Raw genomic sequence first — 19,092 nt, 5'->3', positions numbered from 1 at the left:
TATATATATATATATAAATATATATATATGTATGTATATCTCCAGCACCCAAAAAGATAAAAGTGACATATTTGGCATTTGATCAAAAATTACCAGCAATGCAAAGAAGTAGGAAAATATGACCCATAAAGAGAAGCAAATGTAATCAATTATAACACATAAATAGTGTGTAAGAACATCAGAAGAGTTACAACAATACTCCATGTGTTCAGGAAACTAGGGGGAAGATTAAACATGTTAGTGTAGACAAGGAAGACCTACTAAAAAATCCAAATCACACTTCTAAAATTTAAAACTACTTTGTCTGAAATGAAAAGTATTGGATGGGATTAATGACAGATTAGACATTGCATCAGAAAAGATTAGTGAACTTGATGACATAGTGATAGAAGCTATCCAAAAAATAGAGAAAAAGTGAGCCATGGGATAACTTGAAGCAGCCTAACACACTTGTATTTTTAGTCACTGAAGCAGGGTGGGGGAAGGGCAAACAAAAAATATTTTAAGAAACAGTGGGCAGATATTTTCCAAATTGGATGAAAACTGTAAGCCCACAGATCCAGGAGCTCAATGAACACAAGCATGAAAGAAACATGGGGGAGTAAAAACTGCACCAAGGCACACCAGATAAACAGCCAGAGGGAAAAATATTCATTTTTGAGGAACGAAGATAGAAGTGATGGCATATTTCTTGTTGGAAACAGTACAAGCCGGAAGACAGTGTAACAATAACTTGAAAATATAGGAAGAGAAAAAAAACGTCAACTTAGAATTCCGTTCTTGGGAAAAATGCAAGAATGTAATCCATTGAGCGCATTTAAAGACTTGTGAAATTCTGAATAAAATGTGCAGTTTAAACTTATCGCAGCAATGCTAAGTTTACGGCTTTGCAAATATGCTCTAGTTATGTAGGTGCTGTCTTTGGGGAGAGATGGTGAACGGCACTGCTACTTGTGAATTTTAAATTGCTTCAAAATTATATACTTTTAAAAAGCAAAGTGAACACCTTTTTAAACATACAAGAGTTGAAAGGGTTCACGTACAGTATATGTGTACTTAATAGATACTAAAGGAAGTACTTCAGGCAGAAGGAAGAAAATACCCTATGGATCTATACAAAGACATGAAGAACACTGGAAACAGTAACTACGTGAGGAAATATAAGAAACTGTCCCCCTTAGTCTGTAAGTCTCTGAAAGATACTGACTGTTGAAAGCAAAAACGGTAATAGTGTGTTGTTGGGTTTATAGCATATGTAGAAATAAAATATATGATGATAATAGCACAGAGTCTGGCGGGGGAGAAATGGAAGTATAATATTGTGAGCTTGTTACACTATATCTGAAGTAGTTTAAAATTCAATGATAGTTGGTGTTATGGACTGAATTGTGTCTTCCCCAAATTCATTTAAAAAATATATATGACTGTATATAGAAGTGGGCTTTTAAAGATTTAATTAAGGCTAAATGTGGTTGTAAGGATGGACTGTAATCCAATATGATTGGTGTCCTTAGAAGAAGATGAAGAAATACCAGGGTTGCACACACACACAGAGAAAAGGCCTGTTGCTGTGAGGACACAGTGAGAGGATGGCTTTCTGCAAGCCAAGGAGAGAGGCCTCAGGAGAAACACCCTCTTGGCCCCTTGATCTTGGGTTCTCACCTACTAGAACTGTGAGAAAATATGTTCCCATTGTTTAAGCCAGGGGTCCCCAACCCCTGGGCTGCGGAACGGTATTGGTCTGCGGCCTGTTAGGTACCGGGCCTCACAGCAGGAGGCGAGCAGCGGGCAAGCGAGCGAAGCTTCATCTGCCGCTGCCCATTGCTCACATTACCGCCTGAGTCATCCCCCTGCCTCCCCCTGTCTGTGGAAAAATTGTCTTCCACGTTACCGGTCCCTGGTGCCGAAAAGTTTGGGGACCGCGGGTTTAAGCTGCTCAGTGTGTGGTATTTTATTATGGCTCTAGCAGACTAAGATAGTCAGTGATAAGTTAAATATACGTGCTGTAAAACCTAAGATAATCACTACAGTAACAGAACAGAGAGAGTTATAGCTAACAAGCCAAGAGAGGAGGTAAAATGAAAATTTTAAAAATCATTTAATCCCAGAGAAGGCAGAAAACAGAAAAGGAGACCAAAGAACAGGTGGAAGAAATGGAAAACAAGTAACAACATGGTAGCTAGATTTAAACCTGAACTTATCAGTAATCACATTAAATATAAGTCTTCTAGACAGCCTAATAAAAAGGCAGAGATTTTCAAATTGGATTAAAGAAAAAGAGCAAACTCTAACTATATGAAGCTGACAAGAAGCCTGCTTTAAACATAAACACGAAAATAGATTAAAAGTTATACCATAAAAAAAAAAAAAAGTTATACCATGCACTAGTCAAAAGAAAGCTGGCATAGCTATATTCATGTCAGAAAAAGTAGATTTCAGAGCAGAGAATATTACCAGGAATACAGAAGGTCATTTGATAAAGGTAAAGGGGACAGTTTATTAGGAGCATAGATACGCCATTTTTAAATGTTTATGCACCTAAAAACAGAGTTAAAATATATGAGACAAAAGCTAGTAGAATTGCAAGGAGAAGTAGACGGTGATACGGATTTCAGTACTCCTCTCTCAATGAGAGGAAGAAAATCATTAAGGAGATGGGAGGCCTGAGCAGCTCTGGTAGTTTACTCGTAGAGCCCTGTGCCCCACAGCAACCACATGAATACTCTTTTCAAGTTCACACAGAAATTGGTCACCAAGACAGACCAATTCTGGGTCTTGAAAGAAGTCTCAATAAATTTAAAAGGGTACAAGTCATACAAATGTGTTCTCCGACCACAAGAGAATTAAATTAGAAACCAGTAACAGATCTTTGGAGAATCTCAAGTATTCAGAGACTGAATAACAAACACACTTTTGACTTACTCATGTGTCAAAGAGGGATTAGAAAGGGAGACTTAAAAGTATTTTGAACTGAATGAAAATGAAACATGCCAACAGTTGTGGGATGCCACTAAATCAGTAATCAGAGGGAAATTTGTAGCACTAAATGCCTGTATTAGAAAAGGAGAAAAGTTCCCAAATCAGTGATCTCAGCTTCTAGATTAAGAAACTAGAAAAAGAAGAACAAATTAAACCCAAAGTAAACATAAGAAGGATGAATCTTAATGATGCAAAGTGAAAGAAGCTAGTAAGAAACCCAGCACCTACATATGTATGTAAGATTCATTTATATTAAATTCTAGAAAATACAGACTAGTCTATAGTGACAAAAAGCTTATTGGTGGTTGCCTGGAGTCCAAAGCAGTGGAGCAGAGAGGAACAGGAGGGAGGGATTTCATTCAGGCTTGTGGAAACTTTTGGGCGTGATGAATGTAGTCATTTTCTTGATTTGGGTAGTGGTTTCATGGTGGTCTACCTATGTCAAGAGTTATCAAAGCTTACATTTAAATATGTACAGTTTCTTATATGTCAATTATATCTAGATAAAGCTGTTCAGAAAAATTCACCAGGTCATTCACGTTCATTCAGAGAGTAGAAAGATTACTGATAGCAGCTTATGAAGCTATTAAGAGGTGAAGCAAGTTGAGCTCGTTACAAGGAGCTTTACTAAGGAGGGTATTTTATGGTTTTATGAGGTTACTGTGCGATTTTAAAAAGCCTGACCAATATTCAGGAATAGCAGTGATTCCTCAGTCATTCATCACATCACCTTAAGACAGCTTTCTTTTTCTTACAGACCTTTTGGCATATTTGCAGTGAAATATTACATAATATTTTGTGTTGTGTTTTTATCCAGTATAAACCTCTTCCTGTCATTCTACCTAATTAAAAATTAATGGCTGAACTTTTTATTTTGTTTCACTGTTATTAAATTAGTCCCTTAATTTATGGGACTAATTTATTGTGTTATTAATAAGTACTCTTGATCGTAGTGGAGTCCAGCAGAGTATTAAATTCTGAATTAGACTTTAAAAGTAACAGTTTCCAAGAAATAATATAATAGTAGAAAAGCATAAAGTTGTATTAATCTTGAGCTAGAAACCTCATCAGAAAATTACTTCATTTGTAAAAAAACAAACAAACAAAAAAAACCTTTATCAGTCATTGGTAAAATAGGAAACACTCTATCATTTTGGTTGGTTGGGATGTCTGAATTGAAACATTATTATTTCATTTAAAATATAATGATAATAATTACAACAGTGCTTTTTAAGCTAAAGGCCAGGACTCTTGACTTAGTATATTTCTGTCTGGAGAGGACAGGTAGGAATCATATCCAAATGTTGGGGGATGATGTTGGTTTGAAGAACTCACTAAATAAAATGCACTTGGTTCTTTTGGTTGTAAAAGTTGCGGTGTAAATTTAAGTGTGTGAGAACCTAAAACTCTATTGATAACTTCTCACAGAGTGAATGTCTGCTGTTTGACATAAACATTGATTTTTTTCCCAAATGTACATTTTGAGCTGTTTAAGATATGAATGAAAATTAGGACTTAAAGTATGAATAGAGGGCTTCCCTGGTGGCACAGTGGTTAAGAATCCGCCTGCCAATGCAGGGGACACAGGTTCGAGGCCTGGTTCGGGAAGATCCCACATGCCGCGGAGCAGCTAAGCCCGTGCGCCACAACTACTGAGCCTGCGCCCTAGAGCTTGCGAGCCACAACTACTGAAGCCTGCACGCCTAGAGCCCGTGCTTCGCAACAAGAGAAGCCACCACAGTGAGAAGCCCGCGCACCGCAACGAAGAGTAGCCCCCACTCGCCGCAACTAGAGGAAGCCTGCGCACAGCTTCAAAGACTCAACGCAGCCAAAAATAAACAAATAAGAATAAATAAGTATGAATAGAAATTAGAAATTATGAATAAAAATATAATTATATGTATGTTAGAAAACCCACAAATTTAATATTATAGGAACATATTTAGAGAGTTATGATGGGATTATCTAAGTCACAGGGTGGGAGTAATAAAACTTTGGTGTTCTTTTTCACTATTCCTTTTCTCATTTATTGCATTCTCTTTAGTGTTGTTGAAGTTAGACAAGTTTATATAACCCAAGTCCTTGACTCTTCTTTCTAGATATAACCTTTGCCTCCTAAAGCTAAAATAAATTCTTTATTTTCTTTTTCTTTTTTTAAAAACTTAATTTATTTTTGGCTGTGTTGGGTCTCCTTTGCTGCTCATGGGCTTTCTCTAGTTGCGGTGAGCAGGGGCTACTCTTGCGGTGTGCGCACTTCTTGTTGCGGTGGCTTCTCTTGTAGCGGAGCACGGGCTCTAGGCCTGCAGGCTTCAGTAGTTGTGGCTCGTGGGTTCTAGAGCGCAGGCTCAGTAGTTGTGACTCGCGGGCTGACTTCTTAACCACTGTGACAGCAGGGAAGTCCCAGTCGTTTATTTTCTGATGAACAGAGATTTCATTTTAATGTGATACTGGTTTTAATTACCAGTTTTGCCTTATCTATCTCTAAAAAAGTATTCTTTTTAACATGTTAAAGGTGTGTGCCTATGGTATTTTGTTGCTTTATAAAACCCTTATATATGTTACAAACCAGTTATATTAAAGTGGTTTAAAGAATGCATCTTTTTATTATATATATAACTTTTATTATATAGTTCTTATTTTAACTAATTTTATCATGAGAAAGTATTCTCATTATTATAATTTCTCATTAAGTATTTTTAATAGTTCTCTAACCTGGTTAGAGGAATTTATATTAACTGTTAATAATAGTAGTGCTACTCACTTATTCCTGGATTTTGGTTTTTGTGTTATACCTACTATGTAATTCTTTTTTCTGCCATTTAAATTCTTTAACCTTTTCTCTCATCTCAGATAAACTCATCTGAAATAAAACAAACTGTCTAACCACCCAGACAAGGGAAATGCCTTGCCATCATAAATCAGGAAAAAAAATGGAGGGAGGGGTTTAGGCCCTTCTTTTCACTTCTTAATTAAAATTCATTGTTGGTAGGTTTTTTGGATCTGTGGTTGTTGAATCCCTAAACGTTGCAGTTTAGTGTATACATTTTCATAGTTAATTTTAATAACTTCTATCATAATAAATTTGAAGAACCTTTATTAATGGCATTTTATATATAATTTATTTGGGGGAGGTAGAATAGATTTTCCCCTCCTTTTTCTCCTTTATAGGATCCCTTAAAAATAGTCTTTCAGACTAATTTAAAATAGATTTGATTTAGAGAAACTCAGCTTTGAAATCAAAAGTCTCTTATTCAAGGTAAATGTAAGGTATAAATGAAATGGAAACTGGGTGATACTTTTTCTCGGGATTAGACTAGATTAATTTCTTTGTCTAAATTTGCTGTCTCTTAGTAATCTTGTAATCCTGAAGTATCCATCTCTCCTGGGCGTTTTGAACTCTTTTACCAAGTTATCTGATTGCGTTTTGACCTCTTGTACCAAGTTATCTGATTGATTTTATCTTGACTTTCATCTTCTAAAACAGATTCAGCATTAACTAGTACACACTGATTTAGCTCTGAAGGGATCCTCTTGGTAACCATTTGTTCTTTTATAACTAGGGATTGCTACGTCAATAAAATGCGTTGGCTTATTTTCTACTCCAGAAATTAAGGAATTGGCCGTACTTTTAAAGAAGATGCCAGTGTTTTAAATTTGGAAGGTTTTAAAATAGACACATAAGTGACAGAAGAGGACTTTTTTTTTCTCTTTGGAAAATATGTTTTGGTTCAGGCCTGATTCTTTTTTCTCTTCAGAATTTTATGTCTTAGATATGGCAGTAAAAGAGGTTCTCTATACATCTAGTATATTGTAGTTAAGCACAGGTTAACATTTTTTCTGTATTTTATTACTTTGCATTTAATTTTAGCTGGAACGTAACTAGTAAAATACCATTTGTTTTAGAGTTTAAAATGAGGATAGCCTCTTGACTTGCTGTTTTCCAAATTTAATATTTTGAACTCTAACCTAGCAGTTTAAAATGTCATTCATATCGAGTAGGGAAGTTGTTCTTGGATTGTACAATAATTAGTCCATCTTTTTATTTGATGCCTTCTATGGAAATATATTTCCATTTTAATGATCAGTTCTAAAATACTTCAAGTGATTAAATGTTTTGCATCATGATTCAGTGTATTTTAAACTTAGCTTATATGTATACAGAAAATGTGGGCTGAAGTATGAACATACTAGATTATCTCTTTGGTCGACCCTTTTGGAAGTTGAATTCAAATATCAGTGTGTTGGATCGTCACTGTACTTGAGCATGTAGGTCACAGTTTCAGAAAAATATTTAGGATGTTCATTTTTTCCACATGGACAAAATACAGACCATTTGTGAAATTGATTTGCAGTCTTATAACGTGCTAGTCATTCTTAAAGGCAAAGGTACCATGCCACTTGACTAGATAAGAGGTGGCATTGTACAACTGGGAGGAAATTTTTTTCATGTAATCTCATAGTAAAATGTTTTTTAATGTAACAAGTTACATGAATACTTAGCAGACATTGGAGCCTCTATTATGTTTTCCTTATGTCTTGAGTCCTCTCGTGTGTTTGCCTTGTTTTTAAGTGCTTTTCTTGTCTTTACTGTTATTTAAATACATGGTACTATATTATTGGGGAAATGTCTTAAGTGCTTATAAAGAAGGAAGTGATTAATTTTGGAATAAAGGCAGTTTTGATCTTTATCCTGGTAGAAGTGGTTTAAAGACATTAAATTTGAAACTTGTTGGCTCAGTTTTGAGGCAGTTTCAACATCCCAGTTCTCTAAAATGTGTTAGGATAGTTTGGTAATGATGTATATTTGACAATAAAGGCAAATTTTCATGTTCTGAAGTTAAATTCTGCAAATGAAATGATTAAAGCCCTCAAATTTGATGAAAATTTTTCTTCAAGAAATTTAATTATCCCACCCCAAAATATGAAAACTAAAAAACACTGTAAATGCTTTCAGTAAAATATTTTACTTAGTAAGTAGAGCACTGTGGAATAATGCCTAGTAGATTCATTGTCTTTTTGGGCTTAAAAATGTGTTAACTTACTATATTTGATTTTTAAATAGACACCAAATCCTACCGCAAGCGAGTTTATTCCCAAAGGAGGAGCAACCTCCAGGCTCAGTAACGCGTCCCAGGCACATGCGTCTGCCTTCTCTCAAGTGTTCTCTCACCCATCCATGGGGACTCCTGCTGCTGCTGCTGGATTAGCCCCAGGTAAGTTGAGTAACTGTTTCCAGTGAGTTCCAGATAGCAAGTCTCAGCACATTTGCTGGTAGTTTACCAGACCTGAAATTGTATTCTTCAGTGAGTCATATTTGAACACATTATGAGTTTTATGTTCTAGGTTTTGGTACCATAGTCCAAATGTGTAGTTGAAAATTTTAAAGCAAAATTTAAATATGAACAAAAATTGAATATAAGGATGTTTAAAAGCACAAAAATAAATTTAAAGGAGAAAATGGTTATTGAGAAAAAAAGTCTGTCTGGGCCATAGTATTTCCTTAAGTTCATGATAATGCTCTTTCACTCAGAAACTTCTGTAAGAGTGTCAAGGGCCTCCTTTTGAAATAAATTTCTAAAAAATAATTTATATCATTTAAAATAAAAGTTTAGATGTATTGCCTTTCAGGTGTTTGATTATAAATCTGTAGCAGTAATTCAAATTGGGTAAAGTATTATAAACAATGGTAGGAAAGAAATGTGAAATATTAGGGGTCATTGAGGTAGGGAAGACAGTACATCTCAACACTTTCTTCCAAGTTTACCCAAAATGGCAGGAGAAGAATTTGAAGAAATGCACTTATACCTCAGGGATCCTGAGGCATAGTTCAGAGTAACCCTTTGAGAACCCTATCTTCTTAGAAGTTCCCCTCTTTTATCTAAAAATTCATGCAGATTTTGTATTCTGCTTTCTAACATAAACACATATCAAAATATGAAAGTTTTCTTAGATAATTAACATCACCCATTCCTACTGCTGAGTAACTTAATTAGACAAGTAACGTATGCAGAATTATATTGAATTCATAGTAAGTGCTGAGCAGGTTGTCTTGTGTCTGTGAAATGGTTGAGCTACCCACCCAGATTATGTTTCTGGAACCTGTACTGGAAAATCATCACTTGGTCCTGAATGTTTAAAAAAACAGAAACAAAAGGAAATTTATATACATTAAATGAAGCCAAAAGATCTTTCTAGATCAGCCTGGAACTAGTACTGCCTCCAGGGCTTAATCTAATCAGTGATGGTGATAAATCATTGGTTTTGATATTGATATTGAAATCAAGGACGTTTTTGGGAAGAAGAATGAGAGAAGATAATGATAACTTTATGGAACAGAGCATCCGGCTTAGTGTATAAAGTATCAGGTGTATTCAGAGGCTTAATAACCTTGCCGTTGCCAAGGATTTTATCAGTGCCTACTTCCCCTCACCTCTCCCTCCTCCCCTTCTCTCCCTCCCTCTCTCCCTCTCTCCATCTCATTCTCCCTCCCTCCCTTCCCACTCATCTCCCACTCATCCTCCCCCACCCCAGTGAGCAGTTGATCATTTTATTAATGAAACATAACCAAGAATTACATACCTTTCTGGTGAAACTTTTAAGATAATTTTGTGTGGAGGGCCTTGAGATATACCTTGCAGCAACTCCTTCCCCCTTACTTGTCCCTTTACCTTTTTTCTACTTTGGCTCTTTTCAGGTTCAGTTAAATTTGTAAACATTTTCCATTCTTCCCTAGAGAGCAGTGTCAGAATTGAATATCCCTGGTAGCCTTAAAGTTTTACTTGTAAGTAATATGCTACTATGATTTTCTCCCATTGAGGTGTGTTCACATTGTTTACATGAGCATAATCTACATGTCAGCTGTACATCTGAACTTTCTTAGGGATTGTCCAGACTTCAGAGCAGTGTTTATAAAGCACCCACAGTAACAAAACCCTCACGCCAGTCAGAACCCTTTGGCTTTCTTAATTAAGCACCAGTTGATTTTCGCCTAACAGCACATTTTCCCTTGTCTCATAAGTAAATATTTTGTTCACATCTTTGATCAGACTAGTTCAGGCTAAAAGATGGGCTTTTTAAATACTGGAGGAGTTAAGAATGTCAAAGGGAATTTTAGATACTGAAAACATTTAATTACAAAATCCATTAATGCCGTGGTATTTGTTTAAGGTTTCCAGTTGTTATTAACTTGTGTGTAGGTAGGTGTTTCATTGGTCCCAATTGGATTTCACAACCTAAATTTAGGATGAAATGAATTAATTTAAAACTATTTACTCTTCTTCTACATAGCCCTAACATTAAAGTGGTCATTCTGCTTCTTATTAATGAAAGTAATTACTGTCTGGAACCATTGGAAATAGGTCAGTATATTATATTAAATGTATTCCTGAATTCTTTATACCGACTATTTAAAAATTGTTCTTTATTCAAATGGCAATCAACGAGGCTAAAATATTTTCCAAAAATACTGGAGTGATTAATGGTTTTGCATTTATTATTTCTCCTTTTAGTTAATGGCTTAACACTGTGGAGATGAGCAAAGGAAAACAAAATTAAGTCTGTACTTTCAGAAAAACATTTTATCCCTTCAGTGTCTTCCATTACTTCTTACCTATAAATATTTTTTTCAAGGCCTAGGAGAGGTTCTTGGTATTTTCACTTTAAGACTGTAGAATAAGAAAGGTCATAGAAGTTTATTTACCTGCCTTAGTGGTGATTTAACTGATCTTTAATCCTCCTTGTCTACTGTAGGTGTAACCTAGTGATAATTTTCAGTTATAAAGTTTCATTTTCTCTTTTTTTCAACTTCTGTTCCAGAAATTAGTACCCTTGAAAATATGTCAAATTATTGTTTTCCTAAGAAATATGAAACCTTAAATATTTTGGCACTCAGATGTAAACTAGAGTAATGTCATTTTCATTATATGTGAAAAAATACATATTTAAATATATCCTTCGACCAAAAATGTAAAAATATTTGAGCAAAGTTGAGTAGATGTTAAGATTTTTATTTCCTCAGATCGTAAGGAAGAAGAACGTAATGTGTGGAACAAAGTGGATCCTGAGTGAATCAGGTTCCTCTAAAACTTGATCACTTTAAAAACATGATTTTTATTTAAAAAAGGTTGTAATGCAAGAAGTAAAACTTTATACAAAAATTATTTGAATTTAAATAGCTAATTGGGTCTAAAAGGTATTTGAAAGTGTTAAATATATGCAGCACACGTTAAGTTTCCGTTGACTTGTATATACATTTCATTTTAATTTAAGAAATGAAGGAGCTATAGGTTTAGTTGTTTTCCGCACGTTTAACCGGAGAATGATAGCTGTATTTCTAAGTGTCTTCTATGAAGGTAGTTATAAGAGTTAGTATTTGGGGTATGGCACTTAACTTGGGCTTAACTGTCTTTTAGAACCCCAACAATTATATACATATTTTTAATTTGTAAATACACATTTTTCTCTGGTCACAGCTTTTATTATCCTCTTGGAGGGCCACAGCCTTCCAAAAGTTAAGAATCACTGGCTTAACACACCCTTAGCAAAGTTTTATTTCCTGAGTGTGATATAGTAACAATACCTTTAAAGTAATGTATAAAGATATATTTTTCTAATAGGTCTAGTTTTAGGCAAACATTTTTGGAATAGCCTTTAGAAATGAAAATATGACTATGCTAAGTATGTGAAAAGACAGCTTATACTTTAATTTTTTGTGCCATGAAAAATAATTTTATCATGAGAACTAATTGCTGTGAATGGTTTTCTATCAGAATTTTTCCTGAGAGTATTTTGATGTGGTAGTAGACTTGGTAAGCTAAGTCTTGGTGTACTTTAATTACCTCAGTCTTGGCCGTAGTCTGTTTAAAGGTGATTCTAAGAGAGGTAGCAACAGGAGTGTACATTTCTGGGTAGTGTTCTAATATGTCATCTGGTGGTTTAGTGCACAGCTGTGACTCAGGAATTGAGCATCTCTTGTTCTGCTTGATTGTGTGTGTACACTTGGGAGAGGTAGAGGGGAGTTCTTGAATTTGAAGATGCCATCATTGATTTATAAATGAGAAAGAGAGCCATAAGTGACTTTTTAGTACTTTCAAATATTCATTCCTTCAAGATGAGAATGGTGCAGATTTTTGGACCATGAGTATATTTTATTGTAGATTATTATGGTAATCTCAGATGATTGATTTGATGGGAAGCATCTAATAATTATACTAAACCTATCATTATTAAATAATTGTATTCCTTCATTAAAATTTAATCATAATATTTTAGAAAAATTTTAAAGTATACTTTTAGATTCAGTTTTGTTTTTGTTTTTGTTTTTGTTTTTGTTTGTTTTTTGCACTATGCGGGCCTCTCACTGTTGTGGCCTCTCCTGTTGCGGAGCACAGGCTCCGGACGCGCAGGCTCAGCGGCCATGGCTTACGGGCCCAGCCGCTCCGCGGCATGTGGGATCTTCCCGGACCGGGGCACGAACCCGTGTCCCCTGCATCGGCAGGCGGACCCCCAACCACTGCGCCACCAGGGAAGCCCAGATCCAGTTTTTTGAAACACTTAATCGTTTCTTATATATTCCTGCGAGTGCCAAATTGATAGATAAAATTGGCTTACATTCTTTATTTTTTGGCTTGGGCAAGGTATGGGGAAAAAGAGGAAGGGAAAAGAAAAGGGAAAATTAATATTCATCCATCATTCTTGTTGAAAAATATTTAACTTTTAATATATATAATGTACTATTTAAAAATATTCTCATACTTCTAATGTTGAAAGGTGATCTTTTTTTTAAAGTTCTGTGCTAAAGAATAAAGTTCTCTGATTCTATGATGTTTTATATCATAATGAAGAAATGGAGGCTTCATTCATTTCAGTTGCATACTAGTTGGACGATGCGGTAATCTGACACTGGTCACTGGTCTAAGTGGAACCTTTGGGGTTTCCATGGTTCAGCCTTGTGCCAGTTTAGAGGTGGCGTTCCTGAGAGATTATCATCTACCTTCTGCTTTTTCACTTACGCTAATAAAGAATTACGTAGCCAACCAAGGCAGCCCAGTGTACATTTTAATAGTTTGAATAAAAAAGAAAATTAGATCTTTTGTTGAACTAAACTCTGCCTTGTGTATCTTTTATCCATTAGTCCTAGGTCTTTTCCTTGAATAGAATAAATTAAAATCTTTCCTACATGATAGCCCTTTCAGTTGTTTTTTTAGACTAGTTGTATGTATGTGTGTGTCCATATAACTGATCTGTTTTTGACGCAAACAAGAGAGATGGCAAACTGGGAAAATACTGTTAAAATTAATAAATTGTATAAGTCAAAAATCAGGAACCTCTTGTAGGTCATAATGCTGTAACACTAGTGTGGGTAAAATTAAATCCTCAGATATGTCTGCCTACCTGTATTACTACTCTGATATCCAGCTAAGGAGTGTATGTACCATTGGGAAAATAGGTTGCTAATGGATTGAAGCTATGGTTTTGCAGATGGTAAATATCTAAGTTCATATTTCAAATTTCTCTTTGTATTTTAGGCTCTACATTAAAATCACTCAAGGCATAAAAACTATAAGCTATCATTTTAGATTATTTTATGTTTTACTAAGTAGTATAATTATTGAAAATAAAAATTATACAAAATATTTAGGTAATTCTAAAACATCTCCCTGTTTCATATGATGTAACTCTAAAACAGATCTTCCTTGTAATTATTTTTCATTAAATGAATTTTGTGGGACCGTCAAGTAATCCTACCATGAGTTTATTTTGATATTTCCATCTGAACTGGTTTCTGTGAATTATTTTTACCCTTAATAGCAATAGAGGTAGTTTACCATTAAAGTATTCTTCTAACTGTTTTAAATGTCAGTCTAGATTTCCTAGGCACATTACAAATTCCTTAAGAAGGGACGGAGTCACTTCTTATCTAGCACAAATTTAGGCATAAAGAGGGTGCCTCATAAAAGCTCTAAGCTTCATTTTTATCTCAGAGAAAAAATTTTAATTGGTGGGTATCTCTTAATTACAGTGAATTTTAATGATCCCGTAAACATCTTTGAAGAACTCCTAAATACTGCAGGTGTTCAAGAGGGTGTAGGTGTATTGTCACATGAGGAACAGAAATATGCCTGTTGAAAGTTTAACTTTATCAGAACTAGAGTTGCTGTGTGTTTTGAGATGCTAAAACACTTCTAAAACCAGTCAAAATATTTGTATTATTTTTAAATTGCATGTTTCCATTTTTTGTAACTACTTTGTTTTTCAGGTATATTCAGCAGAATCACTCAAACATGCCCAGGTTTTCTAATTGGGGCTTGCTTTCTACATTAAAAAATAAAAGAAAACTTTATAGTTAAGGTTAGGGGTCCCTGAGGTTTTTGTGAAGAAGGCCCTGTAATGTCGAGCTCATCCTAGGTGGGGGCTGCTCGGTGTATGCATGTTTATGGGTACAGATGGTGACGTCCCAGGGAAGGTTACTAACAGTAGAACTGTAGAGCCGTAACTGGGTTGGGAGTGCCTGCTGGCTGTATTTCCTTCCTGGTTGGGAATTTCAGGACACTGAGGCGAGACGTTAATGGCGCGAGGGGGATGTGGCTGCCGCAGCTGGCTTGGAGACCTGCCAGGTAAGGCTTAAAGTAGCTGACAGTGGATATTGTTCTGCTGGTTGGGGAATCCCTGGTTAATGTGTCCTGTTAGGTTTGAGCGTTTCTATCGTGGACTTCCTGTTTCAATCTCATGTATTGGCTAACTTGTTCTTTAACTGAGAAGTAAGGGCTGAATGGGAGTGGGTAGGGGTTCCCTTCAACTATAGGTTCAGTGATCTACAACTGTAGCAGCATCTCCTGCTGTTTGGGGGCTGCTTTCATTGGATCGTGACTTGATTGCCTTTGGAACATGGTACCAGTTCTTCTACTAAAGTAGCTATGTAGCTTTCAGCATGCTGTTTGATCCCTGTGTTTTAGCATTTTCATTTCTATAAGAAGATAATATTCGATAATTTTAAAAGTCTTTCTAATCTAAAATTGTATTGTTTTGTGACACGTTGATCAATAGGAGATAGATAGGTACACTAAAAGGAGACAGAAATGAAAACAGTGATGCGAAGTAGCAAAAAGGAGAGAAGAGTTTGATTTGTGTGTTGATACTAGACTTAAAAAGGACTTTAAAAGGTATATGGACTTCCTTGACATAGTATGTGTGAATAGAAAATCCTTTGTATCACAGGTACAGATGAGGGGGGTTTTGTTTCAGCAGTGTAAGGTTAGGGTCTGGGGTGAATCAGAGTGTTGTAGAGGTCCTGAATGAACTGAGAGGCAGGGAGAGACAGCATGTATTTGTGAGTGCCCAAGAACATTCCTGGTTCTCAGTTGGATGTGGAGAGTTAGAAGTCAGTCTTTTTATTTCCTTTGAGTCAAATAGGTTGAAACCTCCAGGGATCATTTTTTCTTTCACCTTTTGGCTCAGTGGTGCATTGTAGGTACTTAATAGAGAGAGAGTGTTTGTGTGGACAAAATTACTATGCTGTGTGTAACATGTCTAGATAGGGATGGTCCTCTAATTCTGTAGGAATGAATCGAATGGTGGCAGCCTCTTTTATTGACTTTTCCCTGATTCTTCTCAGCCTGACTAGTCATATTCATATGTGAAAGTCACCTTTTTTTCTTACTCTTTTTGCCTTTTGGATGTGCATTTACCCTACAGTAGGGCATGGGGCAGAGTCTTAGTAAAAGTAGAGGAATCAGAGAGATGTATCCCTTTAAAACCCTCAGTGCACACAGGCATGTAAACTCCAACCATGTATACGAGCAGAAACTCAGATGTGGACTACATGTTGATGGTGATAATATTTAGTTTTTGATTTTTTAGTCATGAATCTCTTACACACTGATATTCTGAAATGAGATGTTTTCTTATGATTTCATGAACATCTTCCCATATTTGTGATGTGGTTATCCAGATTTTAGAATGGTATTCCTATAAATAAGAACTAGTAACTAATAGTCCCTTTTGGTGGGGGGGTGTACCTTTTAGAAAACAGTACAGATCAATAGGATATTAATATAATTGTTGTCACCAAAATGCTCCCTAAGCCATAGTTACTATGGACCATAATCTTATTGCCCACTGTTGTGATGTGGTAGGCTAAACAGCTGAAACATGGAGATCCAAAATGTAGTGGCTTCACATGACAACAATTTATTTCTTGCTTTTGTAACTGTCCAGGACAGATTTTTCAGGTTGTCTGGGATCCTGTTCTCCACGTACTTAAGGACCCAGGTCAAAGGGTTTCTAGGCATCTCTCCAGTCAGCTGGAAGGGGGAAAGCATGGAGGAGCCTGAGTGGGAAGTTGTTATGGACAAACCTGGAAATTGTCTGCAAAATTTCTCCTACCATGACTGTCCACCAAAATCCAGACTTTCATCTTTTTAAGCAGCTGGCCTACATGCTCCAGTCTTCTTTGGATGCAGAATTTTAAGTTGACCCTGGTTATCTCATATAAAGACATTTTGGGGCATTATCTTATTTGCATTTTTTGTATCTACTTTAAAGAAATCACCAAAACAGCTACAGTAACTGATTTATCTCGCATCATGGAAAATGAAGCTGTCCATCACACTTGAATTTTTGGATATAAGAAGCTTTCTGGCTTTCATTGTCAAAACTTCATATTCTCAGCAATTTTTCAAAGAAAGGTTTCCAGACTTCGTAGTTTCTGTTGCTTCACGCAGAACTGACTTTGCTTTGATGACTCATGCTCAGTTTGACGTGCGTCAGGTGATTATAGTGAACCGGAGTGCAGTTGCTACCTTTTAGGTAGCGGAGTTTGAAGAGCAGCTTGCTTCAGTGTTATGTAATTACTTGGCTTCTTCACCCTTTCCATTGTCCTCCTACCTCAATCAGGTTATAACTCCTTGGAGGGAATTTCTCTTGCTGTCTGAGTCTATCAAAGTGCCTGAATGTAGTACCTTGAATGGACATACTCAGACAAGTTTATTGGAACTATGTTAGTGAGTTCTTACTGGCTTTTTATTGATGACTCTGTTGTGCTGTTAGTATTCCTAACTCTAGGACAGTGGTTCTTGAGTCTGTCAGAATCCCCTGGAGTACCTGTTAAAACCCAGCACTCCCTGGGTCCCATCCCCAGAGCTGCTGATTTTGTAGGTCTGTCTGGGTGAGCCAGGGAATTTCCTTTTCTAATGTGTTTCCAGGTGATGCTGCTGACTTTTCTGGGGAGTCCATTTTGAGAGCTACTGCTCTACTTAATGCTCTGTGCTGCCTTCTCTCCTCTTTCTTCTTACAACCCTTTTCTTCTCCTAATCTGCCGCTTTCTTTAAATAAGAAAAAGGCTTTGAGTCAAGGACTTGAATTGTTGCCTGTGAATAAGGTGCATGGGGCTTTAAATTATTCTTTGGCTGAGGCTGATTTCGCTTTTCTGGTTCCAGTCTGTGTACTGAGTAACTGAAGTTATCAGATAAGTAACCATTGAATTAATTGTTACAGGGGTTCCTGAAGCTCAGCCAAGATCACAAATACCGTTTAAGTGAAACCAGGCCACAGGGATTTCTTCTACCTTAGTAATGCTTATGGGACACACATAATATAAATCAATTATTGATACATCTCATAAATTTTTCAGAATGTCTGAAAAATGCATAGCATACGTACCGTGGCTGTTTAAAATTTTAAACCTCACGGATCTAGAACTAGTAATCAGATATCTTTTATTTGCATGTTACGTTTTAATAAGTATGTTTTAAGATTTTTATGTAAAGGTCAACTAAATTGTTATCAGTGTTAAAGAAGTAAGAAGTGTTTATTGATTCAATAACAACATTTTTTGAAGCCAGACTATTTTTTCTTCTTAATTTGCTACTAGCTTTTATTTGTTGGAAAGAAATTTAAAGTTAAAATTACATTGTTAACTAATATTAATCTTATTTTTTATGACTGTAACTTTTTATAATCAGACATGGTTGTCTTGGAGTATGTTTATTGTTCATAAACAATACAACATAACTTATCAATGAATGAGGCATACCATTTAGTCATAAACATTCACTGTCACTTGAGAAGAAAAATGGTTCTTTTGATCCAGAAGAGTTTGTTTGGCGGCTAACACCTGTCCTCCTCCCATTTTGTTTTGACTCTGTTTAAATAATGTACGTGTTATGATTTAACAGATTGACACCATTGCAGAGGCTAGAGAAGGTCCTGTTAATTCAGATAATTTTGTCAAGTTTGGGGGCAAGCAGGTCACTGTTCTGTTTCTTCAAATATTATAGTGATCCAAGTAAGTGACCTAACATGCAGGCCAGAGGGTATAGTTCTTAAAGTTGTAATTCAGTTGTTTTCAAGAGAGTTAAAAATCTGGACAAGTTATTCACATTTTGAGAGGTTTAGGTACTGTAGTTTACACATAGTATTCTAACATTTGTTGAATTAATTGATGAAAACTCATATGGAGATGAGGCTCTTGATAGAGGTAAGGCTGAAGTTAGGCCCAGTGGGGGATTACTGTGTTTGTGCAGGCTGTGGTCTCCATCAAATATTGTGTACGAGTATGTGGCTGATACAACTTGGGTTAAACGCATAGTATGAACTGACAGTATTTACCTACATTTGGTCAATGAGATTAAATAAATTTTGTGAGGAAGTGTTAGGACACTTAATAGTTTTATTAGTGCTTATAGTGTTTTCAATATCCAGGTAGTCCAAATACCTTGTATCACAGGTAGATATTCAACTAAAATGAAGTATGCTTATAGAAGTCAGTTGCCGAAATTCTCTAGATATTGAGGGGGAAATCAGAGGTGGAATCTGAGTTGCATTTATATTGGTTTGGTCCACATGGCTTTTATTAGAGGTTATTTATATTTAAAAAATAAGTAAAGAAAGCATTTTGGAGTGTGTTTGAAACTTATTTTTATAGTGTAATGTAATGAAGAGAGAATCTTTGTACTTCTAATCAAGTACAGTTTTTAATAATTGAAATGTTACTGTAAATCAGTAAACATATTTTACTTTTTCTTTATATTTTCCTAAAAGTACAAGTAAGCACATTATGGCTTTCTAGTTGTCATTAGAATAAACTCCAAGTCCCTTACTACGGTATATGATGTG

At 35.7% G+C, this 19,092-nt stretch overlaps 1 protein-coding gene across 10 annotated transcripts in view; it reads left to right on the top strand.

Moving 5' to 3' along the window:
• The window catches only part of PAN3 (poly(A) specific ribonuclease subunit PAN3), a 107,728-nt gene that overhangs the window by 32,256 nt on the left and 56,380 nt on the right, over positions 1–19,092 (top strand). For 8 of the 10 annotated variants that reach the window (XM_024755436.1, XM_024755438.1, XM_024755435.1 and 5 more), the window contains one exon: positions 8,042–8,192. The exons of 1 other annotated variant lie outside the window; for it this stretch is intronic. In XM_024755436.1, coding sequence (XP_024611204.1) covers positions 8,042–8,192 — 151 coding nt within the window. Of the gene's footprint in view, positions 1–8,041; positions 8,193–19,092 lie in introns of those variants that run through there. One more of the 10 variants, XM_024755442.1, reaches the window with a different exon arrangement.

This window comes from Neophocaena asiaeorientalis, unplaced genomic scaffold (genome assembly GCF_003031525.2).
Source record: "Neophocaena asiaeorientalis asiaeorientalis breed wild unplaced genomic scaffold, Neophocaena_asiaeorientalis_V1.1 scaffold59, whole genome shotgun sequence".
NCBI lineage: Eukaryota > Metazoa > Chordata > Mammalia > Artiodactyla > Phocoenidae > Neophocaena > Neophocaena asiaeorientalis.
The sequence above is the reverse complement of the archived record's forward strand: the minus strand, read 5'-3'. Positions and strand labels throughout refer to the sequence as shown.